General features: G+C 32.0%; 1 protein-coding gene across 1 annotated transcript in view; it reads left to right on the top strand.

Moving 5' to 3' along the window:
* The window catches only part of shtd (anaphase promoting complex subunit 1), a 60,970-nt gene extending 34,709 nt beyond the window's left edge, over nt 1–26,261 (top strand). Inside the window, exons 16-26 of the mRNA XM_072534336.1 lie at nt 3,151–3,291; nt 3,444–3,720; nt 6,044–6,150; nt 6,368–6,586; nt 9,170–9,296; nt 12,828–13,029; nt 15,090–15,325; nt 20,290–20,431; nt 22,466–22,572; nt 23,012–23,345; nt 25,737–26,261. Of these exons, the coding sequence (XP_072390437.1) occupies nt 3,151–3,291; nt 3,444–3,720; nt 6,044–6,150; nt 6,368–6,586; nt 9,170–9,296; nt 12,828–13,029; nt 15,090–15,325; nt 20,290–20,431; nt 22,466–22,572; nt 23,012–23,345; nt 25,737–26,117 (2,273 nt within the window). The 3' untranslated portion in view covers nt 26,118–26,261. The remainder of the gene's footprint in view (nt 1–3,150; nt 3,292–3,443; nt 3,721–6,043; nt 6,151–6,367; nt 6,587–9,169; nt 9,297–12,827; nt 13,030–15,089; nt 15,326–20,289; nt 20,432–22,465; nt 22,573–23,011; nt 23,346–25,736) is intronic.
* Nucleotides 26,262–27,254: the final 993 nt, after the last annotated feature.

The raw sequence follows: 27,254 nt of genomic DNA, 5'->3' as shown, positions 1-27,254 counted from the left end.
GTACATGCCCCAACAGCGGACAAGGAAGACGAAGAAAAGACAATTTCTATGATGAATTAGAAAGAACATATGACAATTGTCTTAGAAATGACATTAAAATAGTAATCGGTGACCTGAACGCAAAAATCAGAAGGGAAGAAATATATCTACCGTACATTGGTAAATAAAGTCTCCATAATAATACTAATTCGAATGGACACCGAACAGTCACCTTCGCAGCCTCAAAGAACATGATCGTAGGAAGCACATGTTTTCTACACAAAAAAAATACATATGGGGACTTGGACCTCGCCTGATGGATTAACGAACAACCAAATTGATCATGTGATCATAGATGCTAGACACTTCTCCAACCTTATGGATGTCCGCACCTATCGAGGCGCCAATATTGATTCAGATCATTTTCTAGTTGGCACAAGAATTCGGGCTAGAATCTCAAATGCGAAGGAGAGAAGTGCCAAAACAAGGCGCCTTAATATTGAACTCCTCAAAAATCCGCAAACGGTAGAAAGGTTTCAAAACTATATCGAAACTAAATACATAACTAAAGAAAATCTAACAATTAGTGAACAATGGGAAATGTGTAAAAATTACATTAAAGACGCAGCAAATAACATTCTAGGGCCGCAAAGACCACCACCACGCAATGAGTGGTTCGATGTTGAGTGCGAGAACATTACAATAAGAAAGAACAATGCATATACACTGATGCAGCAAAGAAGAACCCGAGAAAAAGAACAAAAATATAAAGATCTCAGAAGAGAAGAGAAGTACATCCATCGGAGAAAAAAGCGAACTTATGAAAATAGAATATTGGAAGAACTTGAGGCATTAAAAAAGGAAAACCAAACAAGAAAATTCTATAAAAATCTAAATAAAGCCAGAAACGAATTTAAACCAAGGATCGGACTATGTAAGGATAAGGAGGGGCATATACTCAATACAAAAGGAGTATTGAAAAGGTGGGTGGAACACTATAAAGAACTACTTACTATCGAAGTAGAAGATCCAAATCAACCACCCCCAGGAGCAAACAACAATACACCATTGGAGCCTCCATCAATTCAGGAAGTACGGGATGCAATAAAACACCTAAAAAATAATAAATCTCCAGGAAGTGATGGTATACCCGCGGAACTTATTAAATGTGGAGGTGCTACTCTGACTAATCATATATATAAAATCATACTAAGAGCCTGGAATGAGGAACAAATCCCAGAAGAGTGGTGTATTGGGATCGTTTGCCCGCTACACAAAAAGGGCGATCAATTGAAATGAGAAACTATAGGGGAATAACCCTCCTTAATACAGCATACAAAATATTTTCGAGTATTTTATATGGTCGCCTGAGTGCATATTCAGAGGAGCTTCTTGGCGAATATCAAAGTGGTTTTAGACCTGGTCGATCAACAACAGACCAGATCTTTGTGCTAAGGCAATAACTGGAAAAAACCAATGAATTCAATATCGACACATACCATCTTTTCGTAGATTTTAAATCGGCCTATGATAGTGTCCTAAGAAATAAATTGTATGAAGCCATGGATGCATTCCACATCCCCGATAAACTGATAAGGTTGGTTAAGGCTACAATGCGTAAAGTTGTTTGCAAAGTCGAAATACACGGCGAACAATCACAGGCATTTGAAACGCATGTCGGGCTGCGACAGGGAGATGCGCTGGCGTGTCTCCTTTTCAACATAGCTCTGGAAAAGGCGGCCAGGGATGCCCAAATAGACAACAGAGGAAACATTTTTAATAAATCATCCCAAATTTTGGCATATGCAGATGATGTTGACCTAGTTGCCCGCACAACACGCAAGCTAGAAGAAATGTATACCACCTTGTCAACCGCCTCAATAAATATGTGCCTGCAAGTAAATGAGGAGAAAACTAAGATAATGGCATCAACACCCAACAATAAAACCAGAAACATCGACCACCAATTCACGGTTGATATCTCTACCTTTGAAGTGGTGGACAAATTCACATACTTAGGCTCCCTGATCACCAAGCAGAACGTCATGACGGAAGAAATCAAGCGAAGAATAATCCTAGCAAACAAATGCTATTTTGGACGGAGAAGATTTGGCTGATGTGAGAAGCAGAAACTTAAGCCAAAAAACAAAAGTAACCATATACAAAACCCTTATACAACCAGTGTTGACATATGGGTCGGAGACATGGACCATTTCCAAGGCAGATGAAAATCTCCTGCTTATATTTGAACGAAGGATCCTGAGAAGAATATTCGGTGGCATCTGTGAAAATGGTGTTTGGAGAAGGAGGTACAACTACGAGATATATCACAGATATAAATATATGTTTGGTGGTAAAGACGTAGTATCCTTTATAAAAATAGGAAGACTAAGATGAGCAGGACATCTGGCAAGATCACAGCAGAACAACCCTCCTAGAAGAATCCTTATGTCATAACCTGTGGGAAGTAGAAGTAGGGTTAGGCCAAAACTCAGATGGAGGGATGGTGTAGATGAGGATGGTAGACAAATAGGCGTAGCAAACTGGCAACAGTTGGCAATGGATAGAACTGACTGGCGTAATAGATTTGGGAAGGTCGAGGCTCTTTTATAGGGCTGTAGCACCATTGATGATGATGATGTATAATAAATTGTAAAATAGAAAGTTTTTGAGCTGAGTAAAAAAAAACAATTTATATTAAATATTTATTTAAGCATCGTATACAATTAAGATTCCTTCACTGTTAGAATCTGAGCTACTCATATTACCAGTGTCTATTATGATTGATTGAATGTTAATGTCAACCATATTTTTTTCTCGAATATACCACTTTTTAATAATTTCATGAGTAGGTCTCACACATTTTTCTCTCTGTATTACATTGTTTAGTGCCTCATAGTTATAACAACACTATCAGAATGTCCATCTCTACCAATATATTTCTTGTAATATGACTTGCAGTTTGCCCAAATTAATTCAATGGCTTTGAATTCACAGTGGTACGGAGGTAATCTCAACACTTGGTTGTGTTTTATTAGTAGCTCATCAATTATATACACATCCTCTTTTCCAATCCAAATCTTAAATGTCTTTGTTTCTATAGGAGTCATAAAAATCTTAAATGTAGAATTGTAGAATTAATGACAAAATTCTATATTTGGTTATTTTTAGGAGGTAACGATGGACAAATGGAGCACGCCGGATTTTTGCTGGCTTTGGGATTAAATGGACATTTAAAGAACTTAGCCTTTAATAGCACTTTCAACTATTTAGAAAAACTACATGAAATGACTAGTGTTGGGATACTTTTAGGTAAGACTCAATTTTTTTTACATTATTTTGTGTACTGGGTATACTACTATCGTCGTGTGGTATATGGGAAATCATGATTTAAATGAGGTCGAAATACGGGAAAATATCAGGTGACGGTTATCAAGAAATAATAATATTGATCAATTTTTCAGGTCTTTCTGCCGCATTTCGAGGTACTGCCCATCCTTGCCTTACTAAAACCTTAGCAATTCACGTCGAAGCCTTGCTTCCTCCGACGTCTATGGAGCTTGACATTCCCCAAACTTTACAAGTGGCTGGCTTGTTAGGTATAGGTTTGGTATATCAAGGAACCGCTCACAGGCATATGACCGAAGTCTTGTTGACTGAAATTGGAAGACCTCCAGGACCAGAAATGGAGAATAGCGTCGATAGAGAGTCGTATTCTTTGGCAGCGGGTTTAGCTTTAGGGTAAGTACATTTACTTTATTTTATAATATGATTTTTTCTGGGTAATGAAAATTATACAGTTATATTACGTCGTGTTACCCCGGTTTAAAAAAAAATAATGAAGGTTCTATGTTTTTTAGAACCGGAGATATTTCAAATTTTTCAGCGCGCTAAAATTTGAAGTTTCAAACTCAAAATCAATCTTTCTCTTATCGGGACTTTGCAGGCGGGTTCCAAGCTTCATCTTACTCCTGCAAAGTCCCGAAGATAACCTTTACTTTAAAGGTCTACTGTTTATTTTAAATTACATAAATTGCATACTTATCAGTTGCATTATAAAATATAGATATTCATTGATAATCTGCAAAAATTTCAACTCTTCATTGTTATAAAGAAAAGAGATATGATTTGAAGAACAATTACTAACTTTGTTTCTATAGGTCGTAGAAGCTTTGTTTTGTTATATGTGTTATTTTCACTTTTCTACATAGTTTTAATATTCAAGAATCCATTGCTCTAGTGCTCTACCGTAGACAGCAATAAGTGTTTAATAATGTGTTTGGCGACCCCGCAGCTGAATACACTCATGTATACGTCTAGGCATTGACAAAATGAGATGATCGATGTCTGCTTGTGGCACCTCGTTCCAAACAACTTGAACTTCATGTATTAACTGTGCCAGAGTCTGTGGAGGAAGGTGCAAAGTGAACAGTCTCCTTCCCATCATATCCGATACATGTTCGATAGGATTTAAATCCGGAGCACGGGGCAGCTACGACAAAACATTAACGCCAGCTTCTTGGAGAAAGTCCATAGTTTGACGAGCAATATGGGGACGCGCATTGTCTTGCTAAAAAAGGACGTCTTGACGGCCGTAGAGATAAGGTAGTAAAGTGGTTTGTAAGATGTCATCATCATAATGCACAGCTGTCATGTTGGCTCGAATAAATACAAGTGGTGACCGGCTACCATAGGCAATAGCCCCCCAAACCATTACTCCAACTGTCCTGTGTACATGCCTCTCAACAGCAAACCCGGTATCTCGTCGTTCTCTACATCGGCGTCTTACCATGCTAATCATCATGCATTCCTAAACAGTATTGTGATTCATCGCTGAATGCTATATTACGCCATTCTGCCACCCAATGCTGCCGTTCTCTGCATCAATTCAAACGTTGATGACAGTGGTCCACAGTCAAAGGAAGCACTGGTCGTGGGCGGAATGAAACCAGTCCAAAGGCTCGAATGCGACAGTATAATGTACGCATACTAACAGGTCTACCTACTACTCCAAACCATTGGTCAGCAATTTGACGCGTAGTAGCAAAACGGTATCGCAGAGCCAGTAATCTAAATCGCCTATCTTGGCGCTCTGTGGTACGCCTCAGTTGACCAGTTGGTCTTCCTCTATTGTTCAACCTGAGTATGGATGAAATAATAAAAAAAGTAAGAACTAAAAAAGGATACCAAATGGGAGAAAAACAACTTAAAATAATCTGCTATGAAGTCGACGTAATAGTACTCTCTCAAAGTGAAGATAATATTCATTTCACCAATTCAATATAACTGCCAGAAAATTTAACATGTTAATTTCCACAAAAAAGACAAAATGCATGGTTATAACAGCAAATCCACTACGATGTAAATTGGAGGTGGAAGGTCAGATAATAGAACAAGTGATGTAGTTTAAATATTTAGGCATCAGATTATCTAGCTACGAAAAGCTCGAAACATAAGTGGAAGATCAAGTGAATGGAGCAAACAGAGCCGCAGGTTGCCTGAATGAAACAATATGGAGAAATAAAAATATCGGGAAAGAATTGAAAGGCAGAAGTTATAGTAACAGTCATCAGACCAGTAATGACATACGCGGCAGAAACACGACCTTGCACAGAGAGGCTGAAAAGGATGTTAGAAACAGCAGAGATGAAAACACTTCAGAAAAATTGATGGTAAAACACTATGGGACAGAGGTGAAAGTACAGATTTACTAAGTAAATTACAGATGCAAGGTGGAGAACATCAAGGACTGGATAAGAAATAGAAGAGTAGAATGGAACGATTATATAAGCCGAATGGCAACAAATAGAGCTGTAAAGACGGGAAAACACGGTTCCCCTATACGAAGACAATCAGTAGGAAGACCAAGAAAATGATAAAACGGCAACTTACTGGAGGCACATTGAAATACAGAGTCATGTCATGTTATGTGTTACTGACGGTCATCAGTTCCAAAATTACTAACAGTTTGAATTTGAACTCGTGAAAATTCAAATTAACCGTCTCTTCATAACACATTCAATTTCCTCGACGTTCACATTTCAATATCATCTTTGCATTGCAGGTTAGTTACGTTAAGACATGGTGAAATTCCCTCTGGATTATCAGACTTGAACGTACCTGATACTTTACATTACTACATGGTCGGAGGAAACAAACGGCCGCTTATAGGTATGTATTAAAAATGTTTTAAAAAGTTTTCTAAAAAGTTTTCTAGTAATGGTCTCGAATATTATTTCATTCAATATAAATTTTATTTACGCTAGAATTGACTGGAGTAGGAAGACCTATTTTCTGGAGTTTCCCGAGTTCGTTATTCAAATATAGTGTTTGATTTACAACAATATGATAAATTTGTGACCACCATTTCATTTTTTTTTTATTTTAGGTTCGCAGAAAGACAAATATAAAACACCGTCTTTCCAAATTCGCGAAGGAACGTCAGTAAATCTAGACGTCACAGCTCCAGGTTCTACTCTCGCCTTAGGATTGATGTATTTGGGTACTGGGAATAAAGCCGTCGCCGATTGGATGGCTCCTCCTCAAACGCAGTATTTACTGGATTTTGTTAGACCCGACTTCTTATTGTTAAGGATTTTATCCAGATGTGAGTCAATTAAATGTATACAGGGTGGTCCTTAAGTAATTGTACAAACAGAAACTGTAGATTCTGCACTTTAAAATATTACGATTTAAGCCAACTTGCTTTAATAAAATGTTGATATTAAGAAAGATACAGGGTGTTAAAGTGGAAATTTAAAATTTTATTTTTCGCTATAACTTTTACGTTTATAAATATTTTTGGACAAAAGTTTACAGTTGGATGCTTTTGAGTAGGATAAATTATAATTTTATACTTACTTTAATGTAACTAATAGAGGGCGCCACATATGCCACATGTGTGGCATAAATTTGTGCTTAACTTTTTTGCTCTTTAAGTTAGCTATATTTTTGTTAAAAAATATTAAAGATACATTATTTTTACAAAGAAAAGGTATACTTGTTAGTAATCTGAAAATTTAACCGTTTTCGAGATAAATGCATTTTATAAGTCAGCTGCACAATAATTCTTAGTTTGATATTTGTGCGGTAAAGCACTGAATACCTGTAGATAAGCATAATTCATAGTTTATTTTTATTAAAACAACTCAAAGATGATAATGTAACATCACAAAATGCTTTGTTATATGTGCTAAATGTCTTATTGGAGAAAAGATATTTCATCTTCTTCTTTAGGTGCCGTGTCCATACTCAGACGTTGGCCGTCATCATGTTTAAAATTTCCCTTTGCTATCGCTTCTTAAGTTTCTATAATGGCGTTGTATTACTTTTTCTCTATTGCAAAATGCTAAAAACCCAAAATATGTGGTTTATGCAAGATGGTACACCACCACATTCTAGAGAGAAGGCAGTTAGAACATAGTTAAATACAACTTTTCTGAACGTTGGATTGGTCGTGGTATTCATATTCCTTGGCAATGTGGTAAGATATTGATATAATTATGTAATTCATAAAAAATTCGAAAATAATACTTATTGTTCATTACGTAAATTGTTTACCCATTTTTATTAGCACAAATAGAAACTAGAGCACAGGTATTGAATATCACATGTGTGTCGTGTTTCATAATACTTTTGCTACAAATCTAACCTGAAAGACTCAGCATTTTTACAAAAACATCATCGTTGTCCTAATAACCGATATTGTTATAAATATAGTAAACACACAGGCAATTTAGTTCAGCATAATATTATTTCGTTAGTAAGTTATAATAGTACATTTGTTCGAGATGTAATTATAGTTACTCGTAAGCTGTAACGTAATCATATAAATAAGTAATGTCATCGATAGGTTATTCCGTGTGTATATAAGTAACCAATGAACGAGATACATCACAGTTTAATACATTATTTAACTTCTGCGACAAATAAGATGTAGTTCCATAATATACCATAAGATTTGGATATGTATCCAAAATAATATATTCATCCATTATACATTATAGCCACCACGTAGCCCAGAATTTAATCCGCTTGACTTTGGTGTATGGGGCGCATTAAAACTACGTGTCTATAAGAATCCCATAAACATTCGCGACCAACTATGGGAAGAAATAAATACTGCAGCAGTTTCTTTAGAACCAATGATGCTATTTAATATGAGACGATCTTTTATGGAATATATTGACAAATGAATTAAAGAAAATGGTGGACATATCGAACACTTTCTTTGACAAAAAGTTATGTTATTTAGTTTAACTATTTCTTAATTTGGTTTGTAAACAAAATGTTTTGATTATGACTTTAATTTAACATAAAACGTAAAATGTTTGATGTAAAATCCTATTATTCTGTTATTTTGTCAAATCCTCTTATTAATTATCCTGCTAATATATTTATTTTATTTAATATTTCGTTAACTATTAACTTTAGTTAAAGGTATTTTATAAAAAAATTCAGAAGTATTAATGTTTTTGTCAATTTTTTTTTCGTTGCCTGGAGTAATTGCTTTAGATCAGAATTATGCAGCTGATTTTTAAAATGCGATTATCTCGAAAACTGTTGAGTTTTGAAGTTATTAACAAGTATACCTTTTTTTTGGTAAAATAATGTATCTTTAATATTTTTTATCCCAAATACAGGTAACTTAAAGAGCAAAAAAGTTAAGTGCAAATTTATAACACATATGTAGCATAAGTGGCGCCCCCTATCAGTTACATCAAAGTGTGTATCAAATTATAATTTCTCATATTTAAAAGTACCCAGTTGTAAATTTTTATACATAAATGTTTACAAACATGAAAGTTATAGTAAAAAATAAAATTTTAATTTTGCACTTTAACACCCTGTATCTTTCTTAATATCAACATTTTATTAAAGCAAGTTGGCTTAAATCGTAATATTTTAAAGTGTAGAATCTACTGTTTCGTTTTGTACAATTACTTAAGGACCACCCTGTATACAATAAAGTTATTTTGAGTCGAGTAACTCAAGATTTTATCAAAAATATCCATCTAACGTTTATGCTAGACCAAAAATTCCATTTTATTGATGCTTGTGTACGTCTATCGAGGACGAATATATGGTTCGACTGAGTTAGTTATCTTGCATAAATCTTCTACGTATTTTGTTTAGTATATGCCAAATCTAACTCAATTATACTGTTTTTATTCTTAATAACTTGTTGTAGCTCTTATTTTATGGAATGATATCGAACCAACCAAAGACTGGGTTGAATCTCAAGTACCTTCCACTATAAGACCGCATTGCATGGTTCAACCATTGCATAATTTAAATGTAGACTATGAAGCAATGAAGTAAGTATACACTATACTCAGTAACTTACCTACTGTACATTTTCAACCAGATATCTAGATACTAAACATTGCCATCAATGTTTATTTGTCTAAAAATTATTTTTTGTTACTTAGTGAAAAATTCTTCTAATTATTTAATTTTATCTGACTCATCTATATTGACAATTCAGACATACCTTATACATTTTAAAGTAGACGACTTTAAAATGATATTGCCAATATTGTTGAGTTGCGTTCCTGGGACGACTTTACTTATAAGATAGTTCATTCGATTACATGAAATCAACTTTAACTTGAGAATATCCGTCAGAAAAGATCATAACATGTAATTCGTCTTTAAAAAGACAAATACATGCCATGATGACAGTAAAATTCTCCTGTTAGTGATTCCATAGTAAATTATGAGGGAAAAACCAGGAAAAAAACCTCATAATACTATCCCGACATGGTAAGTATTTGATCTTGCATTTATTTTACCTTCAATAAATACCAAATTCCGATTTTATATGTTTGTTATTTAAAAAATATAAATGATGTATTCTCCATATGTTACTGACTGATCAATACTGGTATTTTCTTTTTAATAACTTCCTCTTTCAATATGGGTAACCAGATCCTACTACATTCTGCCGAGGAATTCGCGACACAATTGGTCTCATTTAGCATAATTAGAGCCGCTTCTTTGATTTTTCTCTTTTTACCATCCGTTTCTTTTAGGACTATATTTGAATCATTCCATTGAACCCTATGTTCATTATCCCATGCATGTTTACATATTTGAGATCTATCAAATTCTCTATTTTTAATATAGGATTGATGTTCACTTATTCTAACATTTAATGGCCTTGATGTTTCACCTAAATAAAACTGATCGCATTCACAAGGTATTTTATAAATGCAATTCTTTGTCCTTTCTTGTTCATTTCTCGGTTTTTCGAGGATTCCTTCCGTAAGTCAAGGAATCTCTCACACTGCCGTTTTATTGTTGCATTTTTATATTTATTTGTATATACAAATATCGTTTCTTACTTTTATCATTTACCGTTGTGCAGATAACGCTCTAGTGCTTACTCTACTACGTAGACTAAGCACGAGAGACGTTTGCACTGATAGTTCGAACTTGCATCCTTATTTTTTGCACACATTCAAATATATATATATATATATACAAACAACACACTTTATATTGACAGTCACTAATATCCATTAATTCTTGTATATATATATATATATATATATATATATATATATATATATATATATATATATATATATATATATATATAGTAAACTCTTAAATATTTGGAAAATCTGCAAGAAAGACTCTAATGAGTATCAATTGTTTCGCCGAACGTTTTCGCCAAAGAGAATTAATTTGGCTTCTTCAGGGCTGAAAGAGAATAAATTATAATTAGCTACCATATATTATCTATTAAAAACATTATTGATCTTACCGTAACTTAGAATTGTAGAGTTAGAATGTTAAAAAACTTTGCTAGTAACAACATAGTAGTGTTTTTTGTTACTATGTGAAAAAAAAGTTTTTTTTAACGTTGGAAATGTATGGTAGCTTTGAACTTAAAACGCAAAGGTTTACCCAAGGTTAATCGAAAAACCCAATGTAACTATATTTAAAAGGAGGTAATTCTTTGAATTGTCGGCAATAACTAAATTTTTGATTGTTAGAAAGTTTAAATGTGAAGTTTTGTTTTAATCAGAATGCATGTGCTGACAATTCAAGTAGTTCTTTTGAATCTTTATGTCGTTAAGATTCATTGGTAAAACCGAATGAAATTAAATCCCAGTTACTATTTAACTGGGAATAAGCCACAATTAAAGGTTAAAATAAGTTTATTGACGTTTCAATTTCCACTTCGGAAATCGTTCTCAAAATACAAACATTAGTAAATTAAACAAATTTTGTTTTTGTTACTTAGTGAAAAATTCTTCTATTAATTTAATTTTATCTGACTCATCTATATTGACAATTCAGACATACATTATACATTTTAAAGTAGACGACTTTAAAATGATATTGCCAATATTGTTGAGTTGCGTTCCTGGGACGACTTTACTTATAAGATAGTTCATTCGATTACATGAAATCAACTTTAACTTGAGAATATCCGTCAGAAAAGATCATAACATGTAATTCGTCTTTAAAAAGACAAATACATGCCATGATGACAGTAAAATTCTCCTGTTAGTGATTCCATAGTAAATTATGAGGGAAAAACCAGGAAAAAAACCTCATAATACTATCCCGACATGGTAAGTATTTGATCGTGCATTTAGTTTACCTTCAATAAACACCAAATTCCGATTTTATATATTTGTTATTTAAAAAACATAAATGATGTATTCTCTATATGTTACTGACTTACCAATACTGGTATTTTCCTTTTAATAACTTCCTGTTTCAATATGGGTAACCAGATCCTACTACATTCTGCCGAGGAATTCGCGACACAATTGGTCTCATTTAGCATAATTTCCGAAGTGGAAATTGAAACGTCAATAAACGTATTTTAACCTTTAATTGTGGCTTATTCCCATTTAAATATAAATTAATTAAAAATTATTTATTTATTTAGATTTTACAATGTTTTAATATTTACAGCGATTTTATACTCTTGGTTAAAGGAATGCAACTTTTGTCTCTACCGTAGTCTCCCACCACGTTTAGATTTTTTTTTTGACAGTTACTTACCAACGGTACTTTTAAGTTTGCCTTATTTTATTGGTCATAACTTTTTACAATAAGCTAAAAGCGTTGTTTCTTTCCAACTGTCCTTTAGAATACCTACAAGCCTTATTTTGTATTTAAAACGAAAATGTTTGAATGACATTTGAAGTATTAAACATCAGCTGATAACGACGGTTGTGAGTACAAATGTATGTGTTAAGTATTAGATCTACTTCAATACTTGGGATATAAGGGTACCAGAATTTGGTGGTACTCAAAAGTACCGCGAGGAGACTAAGGATTAAGAAAATATGCTTTGCATGTGTTGAATCAATTTTCGAAGTATTTTTCGATATCCACAACGATCTAACACTAAAACATTCGTCTTAAATACATGATACATGACTACACTCTACGACTATATACGAAATATACTAAAAGGGGTAGTGGATGCCTATCACTCTACGATTCGATATGCACCTCACAAATATTTCAATATTAAGAGAGCTCGACGTTACCACTAGGCTTATTATACCACAATCATCATATTTTGGACACATAGCGAGACGAAGGGAAGGTATGGGGAGATTGGTGATTAAAAGAAAAGTAGATGGTCAAAGAACTCGAAGAAGATCGCCACTTTTATGTACTTTCAAGACCAAGTAAAGAGTACTTTCTCCCTCTGGGACGCGCACCATGCGTAGGAGAGAGATAAATGGATAGCAAATCTAACAATTTATTATTTTCAGCGTTAGTATGGCTTCCCATATCAATTCTAAAGAAACGATCATTTTATTTTAAGTTACTTTTAGTTTACAAGAAATATTAAATCATTTTCGTTTCAGCCAAGCCTACTGTAACATAGTGGCGGGTGCATGTTTCGCTCTAGGCCTTAAATACGCGGGTACTGCCGATGAAGAAGCATTTGAAACGCTATTTTACTTTTGCCATATGTTTACTTCGCTTACGGGGAAATCTATAGCAGAATTGGCCGGAAAATCCACAATAGAAACTTGCTTGAACGTTTTGTTGCTGTCAGTATCGATGGTAAGTAGATTAAATTAAATAATCTCTTTAGATCCAAATAAGAGTTATTAGAGTCTTTATTGTTGTGTGGTTCGTGTGTTCGTCCGCGAATTGATGTAGGCAAAACTGTATTAGATACAGAAACACAGAATCATATTAAAAGTTTTGTTGAATGAAATTGTTATGGAACTGAAAGATAAAATTGTAATTTTGTATAGACAAAATTAAAAAAAAACCTTAGTTGAAATTAAAGTGCTATTTTATTATAGTTTCAATTAAACACCAATATTTGTGTTTTTACTTACTTTGTATAATCTATTGTAAATTGTGTTGGAAAATAAATAATTGTTATTCCAATTTTAATGATACAGGAAATATCAACAATAACGTTATAGCTTAGGATATATCTTCTTCTTCCTATGCCGTCCCCATTAACGGAGGTTGGCGACCACATTTTTAAAAGCTTCTCTGTCTTTTGCAACGTGGAATAATTCGTCTACAGTCATGTTTGTCCAGTCTCTAATATTTCGCAGCCATGACTTCCTCTTTCTACCTATTCCCTTTTTGCCATCGACTCTACCCTGCATGATGACCTGCAGAAGGCTATATTTATTATTTCTTAGTATGTGTCCAAGGTATGCAGTCTTGCGTACTTTTATCGTTCTCAACAATTTTTTGTCTCGACCCATTCTTCTCAGCACTTCCTCATTGGTGACCCTGGCAGTCCATGGGATTCTCAACATTCTCCGGTATATCCAAAGTTCAAAGGCTTCAATCTTTTTAACTATTTGCGCTTTTAGTGTCCATGTTTCTACCCCGTACAATAGTTGCGACCAGACGTAACATTCAACAAACCTCAGTCTCAGCGCAATATTCAGATTTTTGTCACAGAACAATTGTTTGAATTTTAAGAACGCTGCCCTTGCCATTTCTATTCGTACCCGGATCTCTTGGTCTGGATCTAATTCTGTGTTGATGTAAGCTCCCAGATTTTTATATTTTGTCACTCTCTCTATTTGCTGTCCACCAAGAGTTAGTTGTTCATTATTTATTGGACTCCTTGATACTATCATAAATTTGGTCTTATCTGTGTTGATGTCAAGTCCCATTTGAATGCATTCACTATTTATTGCATCTAGTAAAGTTTGTAGATCTTCTATACTCTCAGCCATAATTACCGTGTCATCTGCAAATCTCATGGTGTTTATGATTTCTCCACCAATTCTTATTCCCTCTTTTCTTTCCCATAAGGCTTTTCTGAATAAGACCTGTGAGTACACGTTGAAAAGCGTCGGAGACAAGACGCATCCTTGCCTAACCCCTCTCGCAATCGGTATATTATTTGTTTCTATATCGTTCACCTTTACTACTGCTTTCTGGTTCCAGTATATAGCCTTAATAAACTCAATGTCTTTTTTGTCTAAATTGATGTTTTTTAATTCGTCTATTAACTTCATATGCTGCACTCGGTCAAAGGCCTTCCTAAAGTCTATGAAGCATACATATGCACTCTTGTTATATTCCCGACATTTATGCAAGAGTACCGTCAACGCAAATAATGCCTCTCTTGTACCCATGCCTCCTCTGAACCCAAACTGAGTTTCATCTATCTGCTCCTCACATTTCTTATAAATTCGGTTTTGAACAATTTTCAAGAGAATCTTTAAAGGGTGGCACATTAGGCTTATCAATCTATAGTCATTACATGATTTGGGATTGTTGTTTTTTGGTAGAGGTAAAAATATCGATTTAAGCCATTCTTCCGGGATGTTGCCCTCTACATATATGTGGTTGAGAATTCGAGTGAGTCTCTTTATATTACCGTTATCTAAGGCTTTTAAAAGTTCAACTGGAATTTGATCAGGACCCGGTGCTTTTCCTTGTTTTGCATTCTGAAGGGTTGTTAGGATATATAAAAGCCAGGAAGGAGCATTTGCTTTAAGTTAAAGTGTATACGTGACACATATACAAGTTTATCGTTTGCCAATGACGTAGTCTTGTACGGGAATGTGGAAAGACAAAGAAAAATGCTAAAAGACCAAATTTTGATGAAAAAGCTTTAATAATACTTTTTTCAACAGGTAATGGCTGGTACGGGAAGTTTAGAAATTATGAGATTAGTACGTCATCTGCGAAGACGAGTTGGTGTATCTAGTAGTCCTGTAGTTACATACGGTTCCCATTTAGCCATTCATATGGCTTTAGGGTTATTGTTTTTAGGGGGCGGTCGCTACACTCTCTCAAATTCTTCTGCTAGTGTTGCAGCGCTTATTTGTGCCTTTTATCCAAAATTTCCTACACACAGTAATGACAATAGGTAAGTTATTTATCTTATATATATATATATATATATATATATATATATATATATATATATATATATATATATATGTATATATATATGTATATATATATATATATATATATAGAAAAGAAATTTAATCTTTGCAGATTAGTTAAATAGTAAACTCTTAAATATTGGGGAAATCTGCAAGAAAGACTCTAATGTGTATCAATTGTTTCGCCGAACGTTTTCGCCAAAGAGAATTAATTTGGCTTCTTCAGGGCTGAAAGAGAATAAATTATAATTAGCTACCATATATTATCTATTAAAACATTATTGATCTTATATATATATATATATATATATATATATATATATATATATATATATATATATATATATATATATATATAGTGGTGTTTTGTTTGTGAATATTTTAATGAGCAATGAGTGTTTTTTAATAATATATATATATATATATAGGGTTTTTATCGAGGTTTTCAAACAATTAGTTTGTAAGCACTTTTTGAAATTATCTTTATTATATCTATTATGAAACACACATATATATCTAATATCGACAATGTAAATTTAAAATCTCTATCTCTATCTCTAACTTATATTAACAAAATTTGGTACCTTTCTGTCACTGAATGCCTAAATGAAAGTGTTTTCCACAATAAAGATTTTAATCACCACTCAATGTCTTCGTTGTCAGCCTCGGTTATCCTTCTTTTGTAAACTTGCCTTGCCAAATACACCACAATGTTTTAATTATCAGCTTCCACCATTTTAGAATATTTTTCTTCTTAATAGTATTTATAAATCGGTAAAATATTGTTCTTTCTTCTTTTCTATTTATTCTTCTTTCTAATAATCTTTTTTTCTCTTCCAATCTCCAATCACCATATATAATATAATTTTAATTTTCAATTAATACTCTCTTCCAATTTCCAATCACTATATACATAACATAATTTTTAATCTTCAATAATATTCTCTTTATTCTGTTTCTTAATCTTCATCTAATATACAAAATCACTGATAACTGAGTATCTCTACTGAATGACTGAACTATAGTAACTGACTATATCTTGAACTTACTGCACTAACTATATTGAAAATCTGACCAACTGACTGACCCCACTATATTGAAAATCTGACCGACTGACTCTTTTGAACCCAAATCACATCATATTTATATCATTTTTTTTTGTTCACCTATGTTCTTGACAAAATATATGTTCGAATGTTTCTATTTCATAGACATAACCATGTTCGCGAATATTCTACTGCGAACAAAGGTTAAATTCTGTCTATTGACGTCTTTCTAGATAATTCTTTTTATGCTATCTAGAAAACTATTATTATAACTAAAATTCTATCGAGAATTTTATAGAAATTTAGGCTTTTCAGATTAGAATATAAACTTATATATAAATTACATCTTAAATTAATAAATAACACTATTTTTTAATCCATAATTCTATATAAAAGTTCCTACCACCACATTCACTTAAGTGTATCCTTGGTTGCCTACAAAGATGGCGCACTCAAATATATTTACAATATCATAATTATGAAAATAAACAAATACATTGCAAAATAAAACTTTTTAAACCTAATATTATGCTAATTTCTCAAGAATTTTTATAACATTCTCCAGTATATAACTTACAAATTATTTCTTCAAACGCCATCCTTGTTTCTCCTATATATATATATATATATATATATATATATATATATATATATATATATATATATATATATATATATATATATATTATATATATTATATATATTAAAAGTATTTACCTAGTGAATTCAGAGGTTTACTCAGTCATTCATTTCGCAAATAAAAAAAATATTAACTACTTCATTAGTTTATTGAAGATGTTTTGCTTTATATTTCCAAACCTTCATCAGTTCTCTAAAATACAACAGATGACATAGAGTTTATAAGAAATACAGATGTTAATAGTTTATAACTTACAACTCAATATGTAGTATATTATCGATGTTATTATATATCTACTGTAAACTTTACTCAACATTTAAAACTAACTTAGCAAAAAAAAAACAAAAAACACAAACTCTGCAGATAATAATGTTCATATTCGAAAATACGAAGATTTAAAAATTTTTTCAAACGGAGATTTAAATGAACTACCACTGTTGTAGAGGTAGAGTTTTATAAAATGTTTTGTATAAGGGTATAATGTAACTGTTGTTATCGAGGAATAAAACCGTTGTTTCTACTATTTTCCTCGATTTATTATAAAAAAAGTTATAAAAACATAAAATATCATATCATAAAATGACGTTTAACAAACGGATCAAATGAACTAAAACTGTAGAGGGGAACACGTATAAAACATTTTGAATTTACAATTAAAAAAAATAAGGGTCATTCATCGAGATTAAAAATTTCCTACCTCCTATTGAATATTATCTTGGACAAATATCGTGACACGAGATATTTATATATAAAGATATATTACATATATCATATATATACTAAAACAATTTTTAATTGAAGGTGATTACTTGGTAACATCGCACTTAACGAAGCCCTTAACGATAACTTTTCAACGAAATCATATTCCACTTATCAATTTTGCAGAGGCGTACCAAAAAAAATTTTAATTATTTATTTAAACACATAAGTAATTACGTAAAAATTATATCTAAGACCGATATTATTATTAAATTATCTTGTGTCTTTTAAGAGGTATCTTATAGTTGTCTAACAAAATAAAGTAAAATTTTATTGTTATTATAGAGTACCTAATGCAGTACTTCAAAAAACAAAAATCTTTGCAAAGTACTTATTTTTTCATTAGACGAAACAATTTGAAATTTTAACATACGATCCGTCGTTGCACTTCATTCTCTATTTATATAATTGCTGTCTGCTATAAACGTTATATTTGTTTCGTTTTAACTCGATTTGAACTGATTTAATTATTTATTTAAACACATAAGTAATTACGTAAAAATTAAATCTAAGACCAATATAATTATTAAATTATCAATTGTCTTGACAGGTATCTTATAGTTGTCTAACAAATTAAAGTAAAATTTTATTCTTATTAGAGAGTAACTAATACAGAACTTCAAAAAACAGAAAACTTTCGAAAATACTTATTTTTTTCATTAGACTAAACAATCTGAAATTTTAACATACGATCTCGTCATTACACATCATTCTCTATTTATAGAATTGCTGTGTGCTGTAAACGTTCTATTTGTTTTTCTTAATTTAAAGTTTCCTTGTATTTATTTGTTTATATAAATATAAAAATATGGTATGAAGTTCATATAAATTAAAATGAAGTAAGCTAAACTATTATTATGTGAATACGTGTATATAGTAGTGCATTTGTTTATTTCAGTAAATTCTCGAAATATGAAATGAAGATGGCACTAACTACTAAAGAATGGCTTTGTTAGAAGAAGACTCAGATTGTGAAAATGCTGACTCACTTAATGTGGTTTATTTGCCGCCGAGATTAGATTAGAAAGTTTTTGATGTAGAAGACATTGATGATAATATTATTTGTGAAGAATCAATAAAATCGGATATTGCAGTTACACATGAAATACAAGTGATTGGGAATTCTGACGATTCTGATTATGATATTCCTCTGAACCACAGATAAAACGTGCAAAGAAAAAAACCAGGAAAAATTAGTAAATCCAAATTTGTCTTAAGTTGTAACAACAGATATTCCTTCGTGCTCAGTAGTAATTCAACATCAGTCTGATTGATATTTAGTCAATATAAAAGCCAACCATAGAGGCAAGTCATACATTGAAGTTTTTTCTTTTTTTTTTATAAAAAAAGTAATTGAGAGCATTCTGTATTTTACAAATATTTATACATCGCAGAATAACCGTCACGATTTTTAAATGAATAAGATAGATTTAAAAAAAAATTATTAGCATATTTATATTATCTTGTTCACACTCCGCTTCAAGTTGATATGCATTGGTCAAAGGACGAGGATAAAGAAGAGCACATTATAAAAGAAAGCATGAGCCGACATAGATTTATATTTATAATTTATAATAGTGAAGAAACCGCTACATCAGTGTCATACTTAGTACATGGACGTCAATCTAAATTTGCTTTACAGATGAAACCAGATTCGACAATATTGGCCACATTACAAAAAGAGACGATAGTGCAAGAATGTAGGATATGCAAAAGTAAAACTATTTATTTATGCAAAAGGTGTAGAATGCAACTACACCCCGAATGTTTCGAAAATTTTCACCTTAAAATTTAATTTACATTTTAGATACAATATGTTCCTCTACTAAAAATTGTACAGTTTTCCTTGAAAATGCGAAATGTAAATTAGTCTTAACTTATGCGTTTTTATTCCAATCTAATAAATTAATTGTCAAATTTATCTTTGTATATTGAGTGGCCGTTAATGTGGTAATACTACATAAAGAATAAACTTGCCTCAAATTTACTTTACTTACCTCAAAACTATTTTAAAGTTAATAATAAAGTCTATTTAATAAATATATTCTCAAGGAAATAGAGCACACTACGCCTGTGCACATATTTAATGTATAACGAATAAACTAAAATATCAAATTTCTCTCATTCCCATTCTTTCTAAGAACGTAAATATATATAGACCAGCAAAATATTGATAAGTTTACCGATGTTTCAAACTATTCAATGAACTTGTCTCACTATACACTCGTAAATCGCACCAATTTATATTGTTACGGGGGCAAATTTTTATGAGACTATCTTACATATTTACATGGTCGAAGGATACACAATAAAAATGACCCCGGTAAAAATTTACTGCTGACATTTTACATGATTGCCGCTACCGTTTAGTTCAATTTGTAGATTAGTCACCTTTAATTAAAAATTGTCCGACTATAGGGTACAAAACGTGTCTATTATTATTTAGCATTTTATTTCTTTTTTATTGAACTATTAAATTGTTAAATTTTTGTTATAGATATCACTTACAAGCTTTTCGTCACTTGTATGTGTTAGCTGTGGAACCTCGATTAATAATACCTAAGGAAGTTCACTTGGGAGAAATTTGCTATGCAAATTTAAGAGTGGTGAAACTCAACGGTACAACTATTAATATTAAGGTAATTAGTGTACTTAACTAAAATTCCCACCATCTTAGATACGATAAGATATGTTGATGTGTTTGTTTAGAAGATTATAGAAAATAATTTGTAATAATAAATTGGTTATAGGGCTTATATAGGCTGTGCTTTTATTAGCTTATAGGCTGTGGCAGTAACAAAGCGTCATGAAGAATAAATTCACACTGTCTCCAAGCTCGATAATCAATAAATCTGTACCAGTTACCGGGCGTGAAAGGCTACAAATATTTATATAAAATTAATCGCAAGTAAATATATAATATTATAAGAACAAGTATTTTTTTATTACAAAAACACAAGTGTATTTTTGTTAAATACCTCTCGCGATAAAAATAATGTACAGCTGGTTCCTAAAAAAAACTGATACGACTCTTAAAGCATATTTTGTAGAAAATTGAGCAGTGTATTTTGAAGGATAAATACTTTATTTATATACTGTCACTGTCACATCTTAAAATTTGTCAGATAACTTATTATGTTCAACTTCAAAAGATGGCTCCACATACTAGCAAAGAACTAAAAGCAAGAATTGTAAGAGAGATGAAGAAACTCTCGAAAGAAAGCAAGGTTCTGGGAGACCAAAAATATCTACCACTCATGAAGATCGTACGCTTTTGGAGAGATTAGAAGAGAATCCTTTTGAAGATGCAAAAATTGCAAGAATGATGTCACAGTTTCCGGGAAGAAAGACAACAACTTGGCGCAGAATTAAAATATCGCGTCTTAGGTACCGAACTGCAGGAAAAAAAATAAGCCCTTACACCACAACAAAAGCAATCAAGACTTATATTTGCTTTAAACCATCAGCTACAAAATTAAGATTTGTGGGAGAGGGTAATATTTACAGATGAGAAATTTTTTCAATCTTCTAAAAAGGGCAAAATTGGAATGTATAGGCCAGATAATTTTTACATTTAATCCTGTAATGTTGATAGATATCGAGCAGCTGGTCATTTTAGCGCCAATGTATGGGGATGGATTTCATCTAGAGGAATATGGTATAGCGTATTGATGGCAGATTTGTTGGGCAGACTTATCTGAATATTCTAGGAAACATCATGTTTCCTAGTGTAGAACAGTTGTATCCAGAAAATAATTTTATCCTCCAATAAGATAATTGTCCTGTTCACACTGCAAATATAATAAACCAGTGGCTCCAGAATAACATCGTAATATCACAGAAAAACACCATAACATCGAAATCTTACCATGGCCTAGCTACAGTCCAGATTTAATCCCAATCGAGAATGTGTGTGGAGTTATTATAAAACGGTTGTATCGGCGTAATTTTATACTTCAAAATGCTGAAGAGCTGTGGCATGGTATACAACAGGTTTGAGAAGAGCTCTCTGAAGAAGGCAATTTCATAGTAGTTATCACGCAGATGGACCGAAGACTACAAGTTGTTTTCAATGCTGATGGAGATATTACAAAATATTAATTTTATTTTTACATACCTAAATTTAGTACAGTTTTAGTCTTCCAGACCCTCGCTTTCTCTGAAAAGTTTCTTGTTTCCTCATTTTTTTATTAATAGAAAAACTGTGGTTCTGCTTATGTTAAAGTGTTTTGCTGCCCTGATATTGCCCATTTATCTTTTAATTTGGATACAATTCTTGCTTTAATATATTGTTGAGTTAAGTCGTTTGTTTTATTCCTGAATAATAATAAAAATAATAACAATAACCCTATTTTATAAAACAACTCTTTATAAAATGCAGGAATTCAAAATAATATCAAAATTTAGACCTTAATAATTATTACAATTTTCGAATTAACATATGTAATCAATTGTTTGTTGTTTGTTTGTTTATTTTATTATTTGTCTGTCATAATAAATATAATATAATGTCAGACCAGTCAAATACACTGCTCAAAATGATCAAATCTTACTAAGAGTCGTATCAGTTTTTTTTAGGAACCAGCTGTACAAAATGAATAATTGTCGGCTTAAGTTGATACAGGAATACTTTTGTTTGAAGGTGTAGAACGTTAATAATAACTGTATTTTAGGGACCTGGAATTATACCTGATTTAAATACATTAACAAAAGTTGAAGTCCACGACGAAAGATACTGGCCAGTGGTGTTCGAGAGGGGCAAAAACTGGACTTTATTAGAGTAAGTACTGATATGTTTCTTCTATATTACATATATCATTTATTAAAGAATTTTTGCATCTTTTATAATAACAAAAATAATCTTCTATTGGCAGATAGCAGAGTATATATATTTATTGAACCTATGACAGACAAAGAAGATAATAGGGTCAGTGTTAATCGAATTTTCGACATTTTAACAATATTTCACTGCTTTCGTTGGTGATAGGAATCGAAAGAGGACTTCTCGTATGATAGTCAAATACTCTACTATTCGAGCTAATCAGATATCCTTTTTTCTTTAATCTTTTCTTTTACTGAAATCATTCGCGTTGACGAATCTCTTACCTTAAATATATAACTGAAAAAAACTTGTTCCAGAGGTTTTCACTTTGAATTTTATAGTGAAGCGGGATTTCGATATACGAATTTACTCATTTACATATTTCTTCTAATTTCAGAAAAATTGTTTCTACCACAGGCTGCATAGAAGTTAAACAACGTGCTGGTTGTCTAAGCTACATTCTGGACAAATTTGGATATCGCAGTCAATTGGCGCGTACACTTACACATTCTATGGTCACCCCGTGGGACCCGTCGCCTACTTCTACTATTACTTGGTTTACGTCAGATAAATCGATCAAATTGTTTTGCAAACATTTTCTAACGACTGACAAATCTACCGAATCGAGCGCAGTGGAAGCTAGACTAAGACAAGCTCTCTCGAAGATAACTTATGATGCTGTAGTGAAGGATAAGCTAATTGTGATAGTTATATTTATTGCCTTAGTTAAGGTAAGTAATTCTGATTATTAGGCCTTATTTTTTAACAATACCAATCAGACAATTTTTTTTCTCAAAGTTCGCAACACATTGAGGAATAGTCTATAGAGCGTTTCACGTTAAGAAAATAAAATTAGGCTTATGGAGATCAGTGTTGCCAAAACTCTCAGGAATGCGGTTTACTAGATTGTCGATATATTTTTCGAATTTCCATTTTCAATTAACATTTAACTGTAAAGTCAGAATAACAACTGAAGAACCACAAAGCCTTATTATCATTATGTAGTCTCAGAGAACGACATAAAATCGCTGACATACACACACCGTATTATTTTAAGTTGCAATTAGTAATTAGATATATGCATTCCAAGCGGTCAGTTTATTTGCTTTTAAATCTTAGATTAATTAATAAATAATTAATTAATTAATTTAATTAATAAATTAAAAATAGCGGGCAAAGTGCATGATTTAACTAAGCAATATTTTCTACTGATTTCTATGATTCATGGTATATGATATTCTTAACGAAAAACAAATAAACTGTCGTTACTATAATTAAAATAAGATAAAATAAAATTATCTTTTGTAAATACTATTTATTTAATTAAAATCATTTTCCCTACTTTTCATCTCTTGTTTCGAATGGGCACTTTTGGTCAATTACGTTAAAAAACGTTAATTTAATTCATGTCTGTGAAAACGAAAATACAAATTATACAAACCTGAATCGTGCTTGCGTTCATCGTGGCATCGCTGCGCTTCTATCGTCCATAAGAAATACATGGCCCTATCTCCGCAATGTTATTTTCTTAACGTGGAACGCTGTATAGCATTTATAAAATATTGAAATTAAAACCCAACTATAACCTCAAGTTTTCTTAAAATTTTATTATTTTAAAATCAATAAATCCCCTTTTTTTACTTAGTTTAATAAACAAGCATAAAGATGTCAAATTGTTAACAGTCAAAAAGTTTCTGGTTTATTGTGAAAATTAGTAGATTTATTAAAGATTCAATTAAGTCTAGGTTAATTTTTTTTTGTTTGGTGTAATTTGACCTGTCATGAATGTGTTCAAACAGTGACCTTACATAACGAAGCTTAGCTACCATGCTAGCAATTGTTACAGGTATCGACACAAACAATTCACAGATTTTTGTAAAAACATCATTGGACCGTTTATTCGTATACACTAGCTCAACAATTACATCCTGGAGATTATGTAAGACGTGTAGAATTTTGCGAATGGGTTTTAATGAAATCCCAAGATCAAGATTTTACAAAAAAAAGAAAGATTTGGTGTGGTGAATTGAAGTTTACAAAAAATTGTATGTTTAACCGCCATAACAGTCACTTCTGCAGTGACGAAAATCCTCAGCTCACTTGAGATAGTAAATTCCAAGCATTCGTTTCGTTCGATGTTTTTTGTGCTGTGAAAAATAATAAGATAGTCGCTCTCATGATTTATGACGAAAATTTAAACGGAGAGCGTTACTGCAACATTTTACAGCAAGTAATTGTACCAGCACTGCACACTTTACATAATAATAAGGCTAACGAGGCTTGGTTTTAACAAGATGGAGCACCGGGTCACAATATTGAAGGAGTCAGCACATTGCTTGATGAAATATTTAGCGATAGACGGATAGCTAATAAAGATCCGTTACATCTGGTTACCAAGATCCCGTTGTCACTGTTAGATTACTATATTTGGGAATAAGTTAAAAATTATTATCTATAATTGTCTATTAAATTAAGTTAAAAATAAGGTGTTCTTTGAACCTGTCACTACTGAGGAAGCTATATTAAATAAATTCTTTCAAGTTCTTAACGAAATAGATGGAGAATCAATATCAGGAGCTACTAATGAAAATCTTATTAAAAGATTTCATAAATGATTGGATTTTGATGGGTAACATTGTGAACATTTATTACATTAATAAGCTAGTGACAAAAATGTATAAAGTTAATTTATTTGCAAACTGCAAGAGGTAGGTGTAGGTAATACTTATACAGATCGATAGTGAATAACGTATTTTTCTAAAATAATGAAACCTATATAGGGTGACCCACTTGAAAAAAAAAAAGGAATTAGGCGAAAATTTAGGATGCCGGTTTAATGCCAATTTTGATAGCACCATGTATAATGAAAAAGGCAACTACACACTGTAAACGATAATGCTGTATGTGGTTAATAAATTCCTAATATATCTAATATCTGAATCTATACCAACTATTATATTCGAAAAAAGGATTTTTCTTTTATAGACTAAGTACTTATCGGATTGCCCTCGTAATATTTTGGGGTATGAAAAAGAGGGAATCTGTTTAATTTAAATTAATAATTTTTTATTTTTTTATATCTGCAATTTGTAGTTTTCTATAAACCAATCTTTTTGTTTCAGATAATTTCAGATCTTGAACAGAATCCATTCCCGATGAACATTTGGCAGTTCAAAATCATCCAAAGCCATATTATGAAAAGCAGATGTAATCACTTACTATCTAAAGAGATAATTCTCTCGTTTCGTCAAGAATTTCTTGAGGTATTCGACAAATGGGAATCCGATTTGAAACCTTTATTACAAAGGTTTGTAAGAGGGGATAAATTCGAAGATGATCTAGATAGTTTACTAATGAAAAAGTTGTGTTCTTATGTGGTTTTCTTCGATTTTCCATGGAACTATAACGTAGAGAACCAACACTATTTAGAAATGTTGCAGAATTTGATGAAAGGTGGTTTAAAAATCGAGGCTGTTTTGAGGATAATGAAGACGATTTCTTAACTTTAGAAGTGTTTTAACCAAAGCATGGTTAAGCATCAGTTATGTTTATATTGTCTAATAGAATTTTTAAGGGTGAAGATAATGAAATGTGATGTTAAAAGTAATCTAATTTTGTACATTAAATTATTTTCCTTTGATGTTATCTTTTGGTACTATAAAGTAAGATTTTTTTAAATGTTATTTTATTTTGTACCCTTTATACCTTAATAACCTTTATATCTTTTACCAATAACACTTCACAATGGATAGCGAAAGGAATAACATGTGGATCCGATCACTACTTAGTAAGAGCGAAAATTTTGTTCCCACTTAAGATAATACACGGAGACCAAAACCTAGAAGACAAGCAAGACTTGCAGACAGTGGACACTCCGAAGTACAACTTCAATAGTTTTATAAATGATAGTACTAAACAGCTATACCAACGACGACTGGATGAAAAACTACGAGAAATAGAGACACAAACATTTTCAGATATTTACGAGAATATTAATGCTAGTTTACACCAGGCCTCTAAGGAGACACTCGGGACACAGCAAAACAAAATTAGTAACAAAATATGGTGGAATGAAGAAATCGAATATATGGTAAAACAGAAAAAAGAACAGCATCTAAAATGGCTAAATACAAAAAATACTGAAGATCATCAAGCTTACAAAGAAACCGATAGACAACTACGAAAAATGATAAAACATGAAAAGAATAAAACATGGGATCAGAAATGTCAAGAAATCCATACATACATCGGAGGGAAGCAATGTACAGAGGTATGGAATTTTATACAATCAGTAAAAAATACAGGAAAAGACAAAGCACACATACACACCATAAAACCAAGAAATAATGGAAAGATCACTATGAAAGCTTGTTGACAGAGACAAGACAAGAATACCTAGCGAACTCCCCAACACAGTCAGTACATATACAAGGAGAGGAAGCGAGGGTAGACATCGAAACAGTAAGGAAAGCTGTAATGACCCTAAAGAATGGTAAATCCGCTGGACCTGAGGGAATCTATGCTGAAATGCTTAAGAATGGAACTCATAAACTATTTGAAAAATTAACTTATGTGATCAATCAGTGTCTAAATGGACACCCAGTACCAGAACAATGGAGAACGGCATACATGTCCTCAAT

Source organism: Diabrotica undecimpunctata, chromosome 6 (genome assembly GCF_040954645.1).
Source record: "Diabrotica undecimpunctata isolate CICGRU chromosome 6, icDiaUnde3, whole genome shotgun sequence".
Taxonomy (NCBI): domain Eukaryota; kingdom Metazoa; phylum Arthropoda; class Insecta; order Coleoptera; family Chrysomelidae; genus Diabrotica; species Diabrotica undecimpunctata.
This window is presented reverse-complemented; position numbering and strand designations above follow the sequence as displayed.